Source organism: Equus quagga, chromosome 14 (genome assembly GCF_021613505.1).
Source record: "Equus quagga isolate Etosha38 chromosome 14, UCLA_HA_Equagga_1.0, whole genome shotgun sequence".
NCBI classification, from domain to species: domain Eukaryota; kingdom Metazoa; phylum Chordata; class Mammalia; order Perissodactyla; family Equidae; genus Equus; species Equus quagga.
The window spans coordinates 22,582,817-22,600,418 of NC_060280.1; the positions used below are offsets into that span (position 1 = coordinate 22,582,817).

At 41.0% G+C, this 17,602-nt stretch overlaps 1 protein-coding gene across 1 annotated transcript; it reads left to right on the top strand.

The window, feature by feature from the left end:
* The first annotated feature begins 2,024 nt into the window (after positions 1–2,024).
* MRPL17 (mitochondrial ribosomal protein L17) lies at positions 2,025–3,499 on the top strand. Its single transcript, XM_046685223.1, has 3 exons — positions 2,025–2,239; positions 2,523–2,591; positions 2,934–3,499. Exons 1-3 carry the CDS (start codon positions 2,066–2,068, stop codon positions 3,207–3,209), a joined length of 519 nt encoding a protein of 172 aa, XP_046541179.1. The 5' UTR covers positions 2,025–2,065; the 3' UTR covers positions 3,210–3,499.
* The last annotated feature ends 14,103 nt before the right edge of the window (positions 3,500–17,602 follow it).

Consider the following 17,602-nt stretch of genomic DNA (forward strand, 5'->3'; position numbering starts at 1 on the left):
AAAAATTTTTAAAAAAGTTAAGGAAACTGACATAGAAAAAAGAACCCAGTTTTGAAGACTGCCAGAAAAAGAGACAAGAGACGATGGTCTTGCACACCCAAAAAAATAAACAAGGACAATGTTTGAGGCTGTATGTTTTCACCAAGTGGACATTCTTTCTAAAGCAACAGATCAAATAATGTCAGTGTCAATGCTCATTTTCTCTGACTTTTGCAAAGAAGAAAATCTTCACCAATAGAAATAGTTTCTACCAACAGAAATTTATGATGAATTTTCTGATGACAATGTTTTAGTGAAATTTTTAATTGTGGAGATGATTGAAAGCTGCAAGAACTGATCCCAAAGAAATAAGACACAGACAATATTGTAATTTCTAGAATTTATTGTGAAGTGCGATTTACATAAATCTCTGCCCACACATCCGGATGTTTAACACTTTTCCTAACTATTCATACATCTGTTGCTTCAGATGAAAGAAACTTCAAAATTAAAATTGACAAGAAGCATTCTCTGATCACCCTGTGAGCGAAAAAGTGACAAATCTAAGTATGCTCTCTATTGAACACGAATATGAGAAGAGGAGTGTATTAGTTCCCTAGGGCTTCTACAATAAAGTGTTACAGCTTAAAACAAAATAAATTTATGTCTCACAGTTCTGAAGGCTAGAAGTCCAAAATCAACGTGTCAGCTGGGCCATGCATTCTCTGAAGGATCTAGGGAAGAATCTGTTCTATACCTTTCTCTTATGTGTTAGCTGGAAATCCTTGGTGATTCTTGGCTCCCAAATGCATAACTCTGATCTCTGTCTTCTTGGTCACACTGAGTTCTCCCTGTGTCTCTGTCTTCACCCTGTATGTCTGACTCTGCTTCTCCACATGGGTTCTTTTTACAAGGACACCAATGATTTTGAAATTCGGTGTCCACCCTACTCCCATGTGACCTCATCTTAACTAATTACATCTGATATGACCCTATTTCCACATAAGGTCATATTCGGAAGTTGGGGAAGGGGGGTGGCAAAGGAGACTGGGGAGGTTACGACTTAACACCCCTTTTAAGGGGGACACAATGCAACCCATAACAAGGAGCGACTTGACAACGTCATTGCAAATTTGCAGGCATTAAGGCTCAAAAATAGCAACTATGTTATTGTACACTTCTTTAACACAAAAATACGTAAGTATGCTTTCTCCCTTTAAAAAAAAAATACACCGATGTAATTAAAAAGTATCAATCCAGGGTCCCGCCTGCTGGTGCAGCAGTTAGGTTTCCACGTTCTGCTCCAGCCGCCTGGGGTTCGCCTGTTTGAATCCGGGTGTGGACCTGTGCACCGCCTGGCAAGCCATGTTGTGGTAGGCGTCCCACATATAAAGTAGAGGAAGATGGGCACAGATGCTAGCTCAGGGCCAGTTTTCCTCAGCAAAAAGAGGAGGACTGGCAGCGGATGTGTTAATCCATTACTTTTCCTTCGAGTGCTGCAATTTTCCTTTAACAGGGACTACACGGACTTCAACAAAAGAAAATTTTCACTATCTGCATTTTGAGCATCATCGTTATTTGTTTCATTTCACCATTACTACTTAAAATAATTTTGTTAAAAAATGATGCGCTCACGGGATCCGACATGCCAGCTCGCCCCCCGCTCCCGGCCGGGCAGCCTACAGGACCACGACGCCCTGGGCGCCTTTCTCCTCCAGATACTCACTTTCCCAGCAGGCTCCGCGGCGGGGCTTCCCATAGCCCTGCAGGCCGCAGGATGACTGACGCAGCACAAGAGAAACCTGATGGCCGGCTCATGCCACGCTAGGGGGCGCCGGGTTCTTCGGCCCCACAGGGAGCGCTGGTGGTGCCCGAAAGCCACCCCGCTCGCCTCCTCGGGAAGAGGTCAACACCCCTTCTCCGCCCTCCCTCAGGTTGCCAACGAGGCAGGCTCTGATACTCATGCGCAAACACGTCCTCCACGCGCCTGGCTACGGCGCATGCGTCCTTTCAAATTCGCCTCTCCGCAGTATCTCCCCACGAGTTTCCAGTTCCGGCCTCACAAGGGCGGGGAGAAGTTGGGACCATGCGGCTCTCGGTCGCAGCCGCCATCTCCCATGGCCGCGTATTCCGCCGCCTGGGCCTTGGTCCCGAGTCCCGCATCCATATGTTGCGTAACTTGCTTACGGGACTGGTGCGACACGAACGCATCGAGGCGTCATGGGCACGCGTGGACGAGATGAGGGGCTATGCCGAGAAGGTGAGGGGCGGGGCCCTCTCGTGCTGCGAGTGGGTCTGGCCCGAGGGGGCGGGGTCCGCCCTGGTAAGCCCAGCCCAAAGTCTGAATTCCCTACTACCCTGAGCTGAGCCTGCTACCCCGGCGCCTCAAATGGAAAACTGGTGAGGGCTGCGGAGTTGGGGGTGGCCTGAATTAGAGAGATGCGTTACTAGTGGAATGAATGGGTTGAGGTCTGGCATTAGAGAAGTAAGATTGGCGCCTCGTTTTTTGCTCGGGTTGGATCAGTGATGTTATGTCCTGACAGCTCATCGACTATGGGAAGCTGGGAGACACCAACGAAAGAGCCATGCGCATGGCTGACTTCTGGCTCACGGTGAGTGCATCCTGTCTGCCTCCCAAATCTCACCCTTTGCTCCCTGAGGGAGAGGGGTTGTTAGAGGAAGAAGGACTGGGAAAAATTAAGCCAAGTACTTGTGGACATATGTTGTGAACTAAATTAGAAATGTGTGTCTTAAGTTAGTTGAATTCGATGTGACTATGAATCTGCATAACTGCCTATAACAGACCCCACTGTGTAACTTTGACTCTGTCACATTAGTTGGTGGGGGAGGTCTGTGTGTGTGTGTTTGTACCCTATCTTTAGGAGTGCTCCAAGTTAAATGTCTCTGCAGTGGTGCCTGACTCTGCTCTCTCCTGAATAACTCTCCCCCTCTAGGAGAAAGACTTGATCCCAAAGCTGTTTCAAGTACTGGCCCCTCGGTACCAAGGTCAGAATGGGGGCTACACGAGAATGCTGCAGATCCCAAATCGGAGTAAGCAGGATCGGGCCAAGATGGCGGTGATCGAGTATAAAGGGAACTGCCTTCCACCCCTGCCCCTGCCTCGCAGAGACAGCAACCTTACACTCCTGAACCAGCTGCTGCAGGGGCTGCGGCAGGACCAGAAAGCAAGCATCCACAGCTCCCACGCAGCCCAAACACCAGGGATTTAACTGGAGCCAAAGAGGATATGGCCCTCATCAGTGCCCATGATCACAGGCCTTTGGAGTACTTTTAATCTCTGAGAAGAACTGAAGCTAGAGTTTTAAAATGGACAACTTAATGGAGCCCAGAATCTTCTGGGGAGCCAGATAACCCTCTCTTGGCACAATAGATAAAATTCCTTCTATGAGTATATGTAAACCAATTTTTTTTCTCCCTTTGGGATTCTGGAGAATGAGAACTAGCCAAATGCTGAATCCTTGTGTGATAGTAAATTCACAGCATGTGTTTCTGGCTCTTATCTGGGTTGTATTTGGTTTGCACAGCTTTGTTTTTCTTAATGCCAGTTTATGGGGCATGTGTCCTATAATTCCAAACTGACCCCCAAAAGGTAATTGAGTTTTGACATCTAGCCTAGAGACTGAGCCCCTGGGATTTCTTAGAGAAAGATTATTTCCTGACCTGGGTAGGAGAGTGAACATCCAAAAGTGAACCTTGCATAGTAATCTGGTACCCTACGAACCTTCAAGAAACACTACAACCATTGCTCTGTTTCTAGGCAGGATCACATATTACCTTCATGTGCTCGCCTCAAGCCCTGAATGGGCCTCAGAGGAGAGGATGTGAGAACTCAGGTGTACCACCATCCTGGCCAAGGGGGTAGAAGCATTCTGCAGAGCATATTGGACTCCAGGATAAGCTCCTTCCTCTTGGGGTGGGAGTTGGGGGGAGGGAGGTGTCAAGGAGAGGGCTGAAGTAGGAGGACGATTAGGAAGTTAGACCTGCTGGGGATTTCCTGGAAGTTTTTATTGTTATGAAATCTGGGCCTCTCTGGGAACTCAGAAAAGGGAAATCCGGCTTCAGAATGGCCAGAGCATATGAGAAGTAGGAAGCTCGTTTATATCTACTAATTACTGTGAAGCCAGACTTGGCCCAGCCAAGCTGCCCATCCCTCAGGCTCAGAGGCTTGACTAGGTAGTTGTGGGAAGACTTGGGGCTATCATCCCTGCCTGAACACTTGATAGCAGGGCCTGACAGTTGCATATCCCTAGTAGAGTGGAAAGAAGAGCTTTTGTTAGGTTCGACCCTCAGAGTGTATTTAGCCCACCAAATCTATCCATTGTTTGAGATGATAAGGGTGAGGGTGTAGGAGTCAGTGGTCTAGCAGATGGATCTGAGCTTCAGTGACAGAGCTATTCTGTTGCTATTTCAATACAGCTGCTCTAATCTGAGACTCATCTGCTCCCAACAGGGTTCTCCATCTCTTTCTTTCTACTCCAGTTTGTCCTTCACACTATTGCCAGAAAGCTCTGACATATTTTGAGTGACATACAGTAGACACTCAAAGCATTTATTGAATAAACCTACAACTCTGAATCTTCTCCCCCAAAAATTCATCCCTTTCCTGTCTTCTTGATGTGAACATTCACCTCAGCTGGACATCTTGGAGTTATTCTTGACTCCTGGAGAAAGCACTTTCCTTAAAATTAAAACCACATCTTTAAGTATTGGTAATAAGTAAGTTATGGCCAGACTCATAGCTTTTCCTCTTAGCTCCCAGAAATGTACCTCCCTTAGCAGCTTTCAGCAGTTCCCTAAGTGCTTATTAAGTATCTGCTAGTACCCAGCATCATTTTAGGCACTAGGGATATAATCTTTATCAAGTGTTCACCATATGTTAGGCCCTGGGCTAGATTCTAGAGAGATAGAGATGAGAAGAAACAATTTTGCCATGAAGGAGCTCACAATCTAATGGGCCACTCCCAATGCCACAGTGACCTCAAGGAACACTGCATCCTCTTTAATATTTTGGCCCAAATAAGAGTACATGAATCCTAAAACATTTACTGAAGGCTCAGGGGTAACACAAGAGAAATAAACAATGTATCAGTTTTTACTAATCTGGCCTCTAAATGATGACTTTTCCCCTCAGTTGGTGGAATATGCCCTCAAGTCCATCTAGGCACCTCTAATAAATTCCAGACCCCCAAGAGAGGGGCCCAGATAATTGGAATTCCATCTTTACTTTGAAAGATTCTCTGTCTTGAGTTCCAGTTCTTTACTTTAAGGCTGACAAAGTTATGCTCACTCCCTTCAAAAGATAATAAACTTACTCTATCCTAACAGATCAGTGACAATGTAAGCCCAATATCCAGAGGGAGACAACTACTAAAGCCAGGGACTCTTGCCTTACACTCATCTATGGTCAAATTAACAGGTCATTTTGATTTTATTTCCATAATGTTTCTCAAATCTGCACTCACCTCTCTCCCTAGTCTGAAATCCAAGACATCTTTATCCTGGCCTACTGCAACGGCCTCCTAAAGTGCCTCCCTCCATACTGCAGCCATAGTGATAGAAATCTGATCTCTTAATTCCCTGCTTGATGATCACCAATGGCTGTTCCTTTCCTATGGAGAAAGACTCCAGATTCGTTACCATGACTCCCCTTGTGACTAGGCATCTGCTCACTACTCCAGCTACTTCTCTTGCCTCTAATTTTATGCTCCAGAAGCATGGAAGGACATATTTTGACTGTGTCCCTATGCACAGTTCCCCTTACCATCTTTGTTCCTGCAGTCTCTACTACCCAGAGAACCCTCCCCCTTTTACCTACCTAACTTGTAAACAAACTTTTGGCATCTCCTGGGTGGCTCCTCTGACCATCCTCACTCCTAGGTTTATTATTTTGTGAACCTAGGTGCCACGACAATATTTCCATAATGCACTGAATTTACCGCATTACATTACAGTTCCCTACAGTGGGTTGGTTCCCAAACATCCACTCTAGATTAGTCTAAGGCAGTCATAGTATTTCCATCTCGTTGCTATTAATGGGTTCAAGGATAGGCAGGCCTAAACTAGTTTGAGGTAGTGAGGATCCAGGCTCTATTCTTCTGTATAAGAATAAGATAGCTCGTTATTCTGAGTGCTACAGGGAAGTCATTTTAGGCTGAAGATGACAGAAAATGGCAGGTCAGAACAACTAAAAGAAGCTGTATAGTAATAATAATTAGTGATTATTCCCATTTGAGCCTGGGTTTTCTGTTAATTGCTACCAAAAGTAGTCTGACATATTAATTTCTACCATTGAACCTTTAGTGTTTATCAAAAATTTTTTCACTATGACCCACAGATCAAAAAACATTTTACATCAGGACATAATATTCACATATATATATAATTGAAACAAAAGCATACAAAACATTATTTACCTTTACAAAAATGATGCACACTAATGTCTACTCTTTTCTAGTTCACTTTCTTAAAATGCTAGTTCCAATTCACTAAATTGATTTTACAATTCACTAATGGAATATAACCTGGTCTTTGAAAAACACTCATCTCAACCAGCATTACAGTGGCTCACTATTGCCTTTGCTGGGTAAAATCCAGACTTATATCATGACACAAAGGCCTATGGCCCAGTCTCAGCCACCTCTCAGCCTCCTCCTACCATTATCTGCTGCCACCCTTCATAGAAACTACTTATTGTCTGAATATATCATACTTTCATGCACGATATTGCCTCTACTAAAATGCTTGCCCTGTTGCAAGTTACCTCCTTCCTTTCATTCAAGTCTCTGCTCAGAAGTTACTTTTTTGAGGCCTTCTCCAAACTCCATGTCACCCTCCAAATAGGGCTAGGTCCTTTCCTGTGTGCAGTTGTTAGTAGTCCTCTGGGCATACACCTATCAAAGCATTCATCACACTCTACGGCACTTGCCTGTCTGCTTGACTGGCTCCTTCATTCAACTGAGCTAAAGCCAGGAACTGGGACTCTCTTATGGATAACTCTCTTCCTATCATAGAACCTGATTCATAACAGGTGCTCAATATATGTTTATTAAATGAGGTAGAGTAAGCGACATGTTGTCCGTGGCATACTCAACTCTGGCTGAGCTTTACAAAACAATAAACATGGTGCTGTTTGCAGGGACAGTGCTAAGCTACACTACTGAGTATACCAGGGCTAAAGAAATGGGCTTCTTCCTCTCCAGAGACTTATGTGCTCATAATGACTGTCAAGAATGAAAGCATGTGTCTAATTTATTTCTCCCACATTTCATATTCCAATTTCCTGAAATATTTCTAACCAACCTACAGACAGAAAACACCTATACATTTTCTAAGACTTAGCCAAAAGCTGAAATGATGCCTCTTTTGTGGAAGTATTCACTGAATTCCTCAAGCAAAAGTAGGCAATTTTCCAGTGGTCTAATTTCACACTGTACATCCTTCATTGTAGCAATGGCGCAATTACATTTTTTGGCACCCATCACTAGACAGTGAACTCCTTGAGAATAAGGGACATATCTAATTCACTCTCAAGCCACCCAGTAGAGAACAGGACAAAATATGCATCTGTAAATGTCTATTCACTGAATCAGTGTGTTGTACTAAGTTGCTCAGCCTAGCTCTGCATTTTGGGCTCACAGACTCCTCCCTTCCCTAGTTTCCTCCTGCTTCATTGAAAAAGAACTTCCTGCAAAGCTGATTGCCCATTGTTCACTACTGGGTAATGTCTGTACGCTTACGGCTTTCCTCTCCCTGCCCTGAAATGCATGGGCATATCCTAGCTCTCCTCTGACTCTGGGACATGACTTTGGAGTTCAATTTGAGATGCTCTAATAATAGAAATGGTCTCTCTGCTTATATTTTGAGGGAAGAAGTTTAAACTTTTATGACATTTTGAATTCTGTTCCACAATATATCTGTTTCATATAAAAATAATGTTTTTAGTTCTTACAAGTTAAATGTTGTACATGACACACACACACACAAACTTCTATCAAAATTGATGCTCTGGAAAGATGAGCCTTGTTTACACTGTACTTCACATATACCTTGGCGCACCACTGTGTAGCCCAGCATGGGAAGCAGAGCATTAAAGGAGTTTTACTGCTCTTCACTTCAAGGAGATGAAAATGCAAAAGCTGTACCTAGGGATGTCACTGAAAACTTAATGCCATTGTCCTGACTTAATTTCCAAATGCTTTTCCTTAAAATGCCCTCAGAAGCTTTCTTGTAATTATCTTTTTCTTTTATCCCAGAAGGAAAAATAGTTCAGTTTTGTATGTGCTGAGTTTGAGATGCCTGGAAGCATATGGAACTTAGGAAAAAGTTCTTTGCTGGAAGAACAGATTTGGGAGTTGTCAGCAATTAAAGCTAAGGAAATGGATGAGATGACTCAGAGTGTATGTGTAGAGGGAAAGGAGGCTGAAGTCAGACATTAGGGAGCAGACAGGATACAGAACCTGTGAAGGAGACTGAGAAATTGCCTTGAAGAGAGGAAAGAACCTGCAAAATTCATCACAGTACCTAGTACAGTATCTTCCTTGTGCATAGGAGGCATTCAAAAAATAATTATCAAATGAACTTAGCAAGCATCTTCCATCTCCTTTCAAAGCACTGTACTAATATAGAGAATACAGGGACTCAACAGGCCAATTGGAGGGACAGATCATAAACAAGTATAACATAGTAAGACACGTACTATGAAAGTGGTGTGCACAAGGCATACTGGAGTACCAAGAAAGGAGGAGGTCAGTGCAGAACTTTTCAGAGGAAACAATGCTAGGGCTGAAACTTGAAGAACGAGTATGTATTCATCAAGCATGGGGGAGAGAAGTCAGTTGCGAGGGCATTCCAGGCAGCAAGATCTGCAGTATAAATGCACTGAACTATGAAACAGTATGCAGTGGTTGAGAAATTCCAAGTAAGTAATTTGGTACAGCTGGGATTTAGGATTTGAGGAAGAAGTGGAGGAAATGAAGCAGGAAAGCCAGGCAAGATCGAGTTACAAAGGGTCCTGTAAGACATGATAAAGTGCTTGGGTTTTATCCTGAAGACCAGGGGAAGCCACTCAAGGATTTTTAAATAGGGAGAAAAGGGATCAGATTTACATTTTAGAAAGCTCATTCTTGCATTAGACTGGAAGATTGGTTAGATGGGCAAGACTAGAAGCAAGGCAATTGAATAGGAGGCTAGTGAAGGAAAGGGGAGTTGATGGAAGATTAGACTAGGCCAGAGGCAGAGGGGCTGGAGAGAAGCTGACAGATTGGACAGCTATAGAGGAGACAGAATAGACTAGACATTGTGTGTGATTACATGAGGTAGAGGGAGAAATTGAGAGTCAAGGATGACACCAAGTTTCTACTTGGGCAGTTGGGTGGAGTAATTCCATTCACAGAGAATGAGGATAGCAGAGGAGAAGCAGACTGAGATTACTGTGATGAACTTTGTTGTAGACGTATTTGTATTAAGAAGCCGTCTTGTGAACTGTTGTTCTGGAGGTCAGAGAATATATGTAAGATAGCAATAAGGTGTGAGAGTCACACACATACATGGGAATTGAAGCAACTGGACTAGATGAGATTTCCCAAACAAAAAATACAGAATGAGAGAAAAAGAAGGCCTAGGATAGAGCCAACATTCAAAAGTGAGACAGAGACAGAAAGAGAAGCCCTTTGAGAAGGGTGAAAACAAAGACTACAACTACAACACTGGTATGTCAAAATCCAGGAGAAGCGGGTGTCAAAACATCTATTTGTGTCTGTCTCCCTCAGGAGATTGTGAGTTCTAGGGGCAGATACTAGATAATATTTGTATTCTCAGAACCTAATGTTGGCCAGGCTCCAGAGTAGTGGTTTAATGAGTATCTTTGGCCATTGGACTTGGAAATTAGAGTGTTCCACTGTTGACCTCTGACAGAGCAGTCTTGAGAGAGACAAAAGCAGACACCATAAAAACAACTTGAGAAGTTTGGTGACAATGAAAAGGGAAAACAGGGCAAAGATATGGCAGCCACTTGAGAGGAAAGCAGATTTAAAAAGTGCATTTTGAAGATTACTGTATTCATTTTTGCTATGGTCTGAATGTTTGTGTCCCCCTCAAATTAATATGTTGAAATCCTAATGTGAAGCTATTAGGAGCTGGGGCCATTGAGAGGTGCTTAGGTCATAAGGGTGGAGCCCTCATAAATGGGATTAGTGTTCTTATAAAAGAGACCCCACAGAGATCCCTTCCACCATGTGAGGACACGACAAGAAGGCACCAGCTATGAACCGAGAGGAAAGTCCTCACCAAAATTTGACCATGCTAGCAGCTTCATCTTGGACTTCCCAGCCTCCAGAACAATGTGAAATAAATTTCTGTTGTTTACAAACTACCCGCTCTGTGGTATTTTATTATAGCAGCCTGAATTGACTGAGACAATTTTATAATAAGTACCTTTGCCAAGACTTAGTTATGAAGATAGACACTTAAGGGTATATATAGGTTGAGGGCAAAGGGGGAGGGAGGAGAGCTTTCTTATTCCCCATTATGGCTTCCATGGCTCCTTCACCTTTATGTAAAGCCTCTTCTCCTTTGGGACTCAAGACATTGGTTGTACCATCTCCTCCTGATTGTCGTGGCCTTAGCTGCGAAGGGATGCCTAGAGCACCTGCAGGCTCCAACTCACAGGAAGTCAGTTGGCAAGCTTGCTGTTTGAGCATGTTTGCCTTTGAGGAGAAAACATGCACAGTATGTAGCCCAGAACTAGTTATAAAATGAATCATTAAATTGATCAGTCAGAGACCTAACTGGATGGGCCAGAGCTGACAGATAGAATATCATGAATTCAAAACATGACTGAGAAGTCAACATGAAGCTAGCAGAGATAGAAGCAAGTACAGGAGGGTCAAAGGCCTCTCTGGAGGAATTTTTCCAACACTGAGGACCAGCTCCCCACCTTTTAGAACAGGCTGGGCCATATATGCCAGGCTGATTAGGGGTGGAGGTGGGGGAACACAGCTTCTGATCACTCACACATTCAGTGAAGTCTTAGGCCTAGAGTCTTGCTCAACATCCTAAGACCTGCCACTCTCCCATCGTGTGGATGTCCCATCCAAGAGTCTGGCCCCACAGTTCTTTATTGTTCTCTCCTCCTGAAACCCATCCATCCAGCCTACTCTGTTTACCAGTCCTTTGACCCTTTCATAACCAGATCTACTTTACCCCTGAAATTTTACCCTCCAGAATCTCACTCTCTAAACCCAGCTTCTTGCCTCTGGCTCTCTCATCCCCTTGCACATATATCAAACTTTCAACCTCTTGTAACTCTAGACTTTTGAATTCTCTCTTTTCTCCCTGTGTGTACCAAGCCTTTTTTCCTTTTAAACCCACCCTGGATGTCATGATCCAACACTTCATCTGTTCTCATTGCAACCCTTATTCAACCCCATGTCTTTCTCTCCCGCCTACTTTCTAATCACCAGATTTCTCTATTCCTATGCCCTCATCACTGAGAGCTCCTAGGAACAAAAAATATTGCACTACCACTGGAATTGGAATCAACAGAGCTGGGCACTGAACACAGCTCAATGAGTCTGAACTGCTCAATCCTATCATCTCTTTGACTACTGCAAACTTTCTCTACTTTTCCTTTTTTTCTTTTTTTTTAAGAAGATTAGCCCTGAGCTAACATCTGCTGCCAATCCTCCTCTTTTTGCTGAGGAAGACTGGCCCTGAGCTAAGATCCGTGTCCATCTTCCTCTACTTTATATGTGGGACACCTACCTCAGCATGGCTTGCCAAGTTGTGCTATGTCCGCACCAGGGCTCCAAACCGGTGAACCCCGGGCTGCTGAGAAGCGGAATGTGCACACTTAACCACTGCACCACCGGGCCAGCCGTCTACTTTTCTTAAACTCCTTATATCACCTTCATCTCTTACTATCAGCATTTAACCTCACCTCCTACTTCTCCAAAAAAAAAAAAAAAAAAGGAGGCTGTAGATATGGTCTTCTCAATTTCCTACCTCCTGGCCCTTATCTACATCCAGGAACTAAGCAATTAGTTGAAAATCTATTTACTGAAGACAGTTCACCCAACGACCAAGCTACCTAAAGGTCAGTTCACCAAATTTTCCAAATTTATCAACTTTTCAAAAATTTGCTTTTGGACACCAAAATCCAATTTGGTGAAATTACCAATTCACCAAAAATTTGTTTCTATCAATAATTTATAAAATTTATAGAACTTGTTGCATGGAAAGTTTAGCTTTGTGGATTCTCTCTCTCTTTTTAAGTTTCCAATTAGTATCAGTTTGACTTAGTTTAGTTTTAGTTTTACCAAAGTCTTTTCATTAGATCTGTTGTGTACCAAATTTCAATCAAACTCTGTTGAATGTCACTTTTGTGTGTGATACTCATTTCAGACACTTAGGATTCAGATGCTTAGGATTCAGATGCTTAGGATTCAAATAGATAATATTCATTTGATCAAGCTGATACATCTATGAATTAAAAACAGCACTTTCTAACTCATTCTATGAGGCCAGTCTCACTCTGATACTAAAACCAGAAAAAAAAAATCACAAGAAAATAAAAATACAGATCAATTTCCCTTATGAATATAAATGCAAAATTCCTTAATAAAATACTAGAAAACCATATCCAAAAACATATGAAAAGAATTATACAGTATGACCAAGTGGGATTTATCAAATACAGGCTTGGTTTACCATTCTAAAATCAATATCACATCAATAGAATAAAAAAAAAACCCACATCATTATCTCAATAGACACACAAAACATTTGACAAAATCTGACACCTTTTCATCATAAAAACACTCAATAAACTAGGAATAAAAGGAATTTCTCAACATAATAAAGGGCATGTATGAAAAAACCCACAGCTAACATCATACTTAAAAGACTGGATGGTTTCTCTCTAAAATCAGGAACAGGACAAGAATGTCCATTCTTGCTACTTCTATTCAACATTGTATTGGAGGTTCCACCAGGGCCATAGATAAGAAAGAAATAAAAGACATCTGTATTGGAAAGACAGAAGTAAAAGTATCTCTATTTGCAGATGACATGATCTTGTATATAGAAAATCCTAAGGAATCCACCAAAAAACTAGTAAAACTAACAAATGAGTTCAGCAAGTTTACAGGATACAAGATCAGTATACAAAAATTAATTGTATACAAAAATCAACTTTATTTATACACAATAGCAAGGAACAATCCAAAAAAGAAGTTAAGAAAATTCCATTTACAATAGCATCAAAAAGAATAAAATTCCTAGGAGTAGGTTTAACAAAAGAAGTACAAGACTTATAGTCTGAAAACTACAAAACATTATTGAGAGTTTTTTGGGTTTTTTTGATGAGGAAGATTCACCCTGAGCTAACATCTGTTGCCAATCTTCCACTTTTTTTGCTTGAGGAAGATTAGCCCTGAGCTAACATCTGTGCCAATCTTCCTCTCTTTGGTATGTGGGAAGCTGTCACACCACAGCATGGCTTGATGAGCAATGCATAGGTCCATACCCGGGATCCGGGCCTGCAAACCCCTGGCTGCCGAAACAGAGTGCACAAACTTAATACACCACAGGGCCAACACATATTGAGAGAAATTTTTAAATACCTAAACAAACATGAATGCCACATGTTTATGTATTGGAAGACAATATTAAGATGGAAGTACTCCCCAAATTGATTTACAGATTCAACACCATCACTATCAAAATCACAGCTGCCTCTTTTTTTTGGACAGAAATTGCCAAACAAATACTAAAATTCATATGGAAAGTCAAGGGACCCAGAATAGCCAAAATGATCTTTAAAAAGGAGAAGAAAGAGGACTCATACTTCTTGATTTTAAAGCTTCTATAAAGTGACCGGAACTGTGTAGTATTGGCATTAGGATGGATATACAAATCAATGGAATAGAATTGAGAGTCCAGAAATAAACTCTTACATTTATCGTCAATTGATTTTTTGACAAGGATGGAAATAAAATTAAATAAGGAAAGCCAAGTCTTTTCAACAAATGATGCTAGGACCAGATATCTACATGTAAAAGAATAAAGTTGGACCCCTACCTCATAGCACATAAAAAATTAAATGGATCATAGACCTAAATGGAAGAGCTAAAACTATGAAAGTCTTAGAAGAACACATAGCAGCAAATCTTAACCTTGGATTAGACAATGGTTTCTTAGATATGATGCCAAAGGCACAAGCAACAAAAGAAAAATTACATAGACTTCATCAGAATTAAAAAATTTCACAATTCAAAGTACACCATCAAGAAAATGAAATGACAATCCACAGAATGAGAGGAAATATTTGCAAATCACATATCTGATAAGGAACTTGTACCCAAAACATACAAAGAATTCTTACTATTCAACAACAAAAAGACAACCCAATTTTAAAATGGGGGAAAGATTTGAAGAGACATTTTTCTAAAGAAAATATATAGCTGGTTTCGTTTTTTTTTTTTGAGGAAGCTTAGCCCTGAGCTAACTACTGCCAATCCTCCTCTTTTTTCTGAGGAAGCCTGGCCCTGAGCTAACATCCATGCCCATCTTCCTCTACTTTATATGTGGGACGCCTGCCACAGCATGGCGTGCGAAGCAGTGCCATGTCCGCACCCAGGATCCTAACCAGCAAACCCTGGGCCGCCAAAGCGGGACGTGCGCAATGAACTGCTGTGCCACCAGCCAGCCCTATAGCTCCTTTCTGGTTTGACAAGAACTGGGAGCCCCACCAGGTTCTCGTTGTGAAGATCAGAGAAAATTTTCTCATGTTTCCAGCAGGGGGATAGAAAAAGTAACCATTTTGAAATATGCTCAGAGCTGCCTATTCTCCTTAGCAAGGCTTACCCTCAAGGGAAACTATTTTACCAGAGCCCAACCAACTAGGATTTTACCAAAGCCTAGCTGACATGGAGGAAGGCAAATACCCAACTTCAGCCACTTCTAGCCTTCCTGTCCTAAGGCTAAGGTGGGCGAGAGGGGAGAGAAGCTCAGAAACACTTGTGAGCATCACACCCCAGGGACAAAAGCTCACTAAAAGACTGAGACTTAATCATAGGACTGTAGAATGCTTCCCCTCCTCCTATGGCTTATCATCACTTAAATAGGCCTCCTGTATAACAGCAGAATTATAGCTATAAGAACTTCAAGATTCAGACCCTATTTAAAAAGGAGTCCCCAGGTAAACCCAAAGACAAAATCCAAGGACAAAACAAGGACACTAGAGGAAGTTTTAGCCTCTGATACCACAGCTGTAGCAAACAGTAAACAGCCTAATTCCTAGCCAGATAAATATAAAGTATCACACTAAAGGCCTAGCTACTTCAGTTTCTTTTACCCGATATATCATGTCCAGGTTCAACAAAAATTTACAAGTTATGCTAAAAGGCAAAAACATAGTTTGAAAAGATAAAGCAAACATCAGAACCAGACTCAGATATGGCAGAGATTTTGGGATTATGAGACAAAATTTAAAATAAACATGGTTATATGCTAAGGGTGCTAATGGAAAAAGTGGACAGCATGCAAGAACAGACAGGTGATGTAAGCAGAGAGAAGGAAGCTCTAAGAAAGAAGCAAAAGGAAATTCAAGAAATTAAAAACATTGTAATGGAAATGAAGAATGCTTTTGATGAGCTCATCAGTAGGCTGGACATGGTCAAAGGAAGAATCAGTGAGCTTGAAGATATGTCAGCAGAAACTTCCCAAACTGAAAAGCAAAGAGAAAAAAGATTGAGGAAAAAAAGGAACAGAATATCCAAGAACTGTGGGACAATAACAAAAATAACAAGAACTGTGGGACAATAACAAAATATGTGTAATGGGAATACCAGAGGAGAAGAAAGAGAGAAAGGAGCAGAAGAAATATTTGAAGTAATAATGGCTGAGAATTTCTGAAATTAATGGTGGACACCAAAGCACAGAACCAGAAAGCTCAGAGAACACCAAGCAGGATAAATACTGAAAAAAATCTACACCTAGGTGTACAAAACTACAGAATATTCAAACTATAGAAAACATTCAAATCACAGGAAATGAAAGACAAAGAGAAAATCTTGAAAGAAGCCAGGAGAGAAAACATATAAATGGCCAATAAGCATATAAAAATATGCTGAACATCCTTAGTCATCAGCGAAAGGCAAATCAAAACCACAAGATAGCACTTTACACCCACTAAGATGATTATAATAAAAAAGAGGAACAATAACAATTGTTGACGAAGATGTAGAGAAATTGGTCAAAATGTAAAACGGTTCAGGTGCTGTAGAAAACTTTGGCAATATTTCCTCAACACGGTAAACGTGGTTTACAATATGTACCATACCAGCAATTCTACTCCTAGGTATATATCCAAAAGAATTGAAAAGATACGTCCATACAAAAACTTGTATACACATGTTCACAGTAGCATTATTCATTATAGCCAAAAAGTGGAAAAAATCCAAATGTCCATCAACTAATGAGTGAATAAACAAAATGTGATATATCCATACAATGGAATATTATTCAACTATAAAAAGAAATGTAATACTGATATATGTTACAACATAGATGAACCTCTAAAACATGCTAAGTGAAAGAAGCCAGACACAAAAGGCCAAATATTGTATGATTTTATTTATATGAAATATCTAGAATAGGCAAATCCATAGAGACAAAAAGTAGATTATTGTTTGCCAGGGGCTGTGCAGAGGAGGGAATGGGGAGTAACTGCTAATGGGTACGTGGTTTCTTTTGGGGCAATGAAAATATTCTGAAATTTGATTGTGGTGATGGATACAACAACTCCATGAATATACTAAAAACCACTGTGAACTGTATACTTTGAAAGGAGGAACTTTATAGTATATAAATTGTATCTTAATAAAATAATTATTTAAATAAAAAATAAAACTAAAGTAAAAACTTAGCTATTTAGAAGTAGTAACAACTACATAATTAAGAATAAGGATAAGCAGAGATTTTCCTAAAGTACAGTCTTCCTATTATGATATGAATGGACCTGGCAGAAATTCTACAAATATTTCTTAGATGTCACAATGGCAGGAGGCCCATTTATCAATGGTCATCACGATATCTTAGAACAATTATCTTGAAGTAATGAGTTTATAATAAAATTTATAAAATCAATTTTATCACTTATTAGAAAGTAGGAAGTATTAATAACAGTTACCAACCAGTGTGGAAATATAATATGGCTATATTTCAGTCCAATATCTACATATCAATTAAAATTACAAATACACCCAAAAAAGTTAATAAAAAGGCAAGTTTTTGGATTAAAAATATTTTGGAAGAGACAATACCCCTCCCCCATGATTGTTTATAAGATTTTTGACATTTGAGTCATTGCACAATCCTTGTAGAGCAAAATACACAAGAAATTCTCATTCCCAAAAGTCATAGATTCAAAGTAAGGAAAAACTTAGAATACACTGAACTTTGGCCAGCCACGGAAAATGACTTCAGTGAAACAGCTGCAAATAAGTTAAAACTAAAACTAAGCTAAACTAAACTCCAAATTAGTCAACTGATACTTTGTAGAAATCTTCAAAAGTAGTTAAAATTCGCCCAACCATGCAGACTG

Excerpts from the sequence above, each read along its gene's own strand:
- MRPL17 (XM_046685223.1), top strand. The coding sequence starts at position 2,066 with ATGCGGCTCTCGGTCGCAGCCGCCATCTCCCATGGCCGCGTATTCCGC. Across the intron at positions 2,240-2,522 it reads TGAGGGGCTATGCCGAGAAG|CTCATCGACTATGGGAAGCT; the intron begins GTGAGGGGCGGG and ends ATGTCCTGACAG. Across the intron at positions 2,592-2,933 it reads TGGCTGACTTCTGGCTCACG|GAGAAAGACTTGATCCCAAA; the intron begins GTGAGTGCATCC and ends CTCCCCCTCTAG.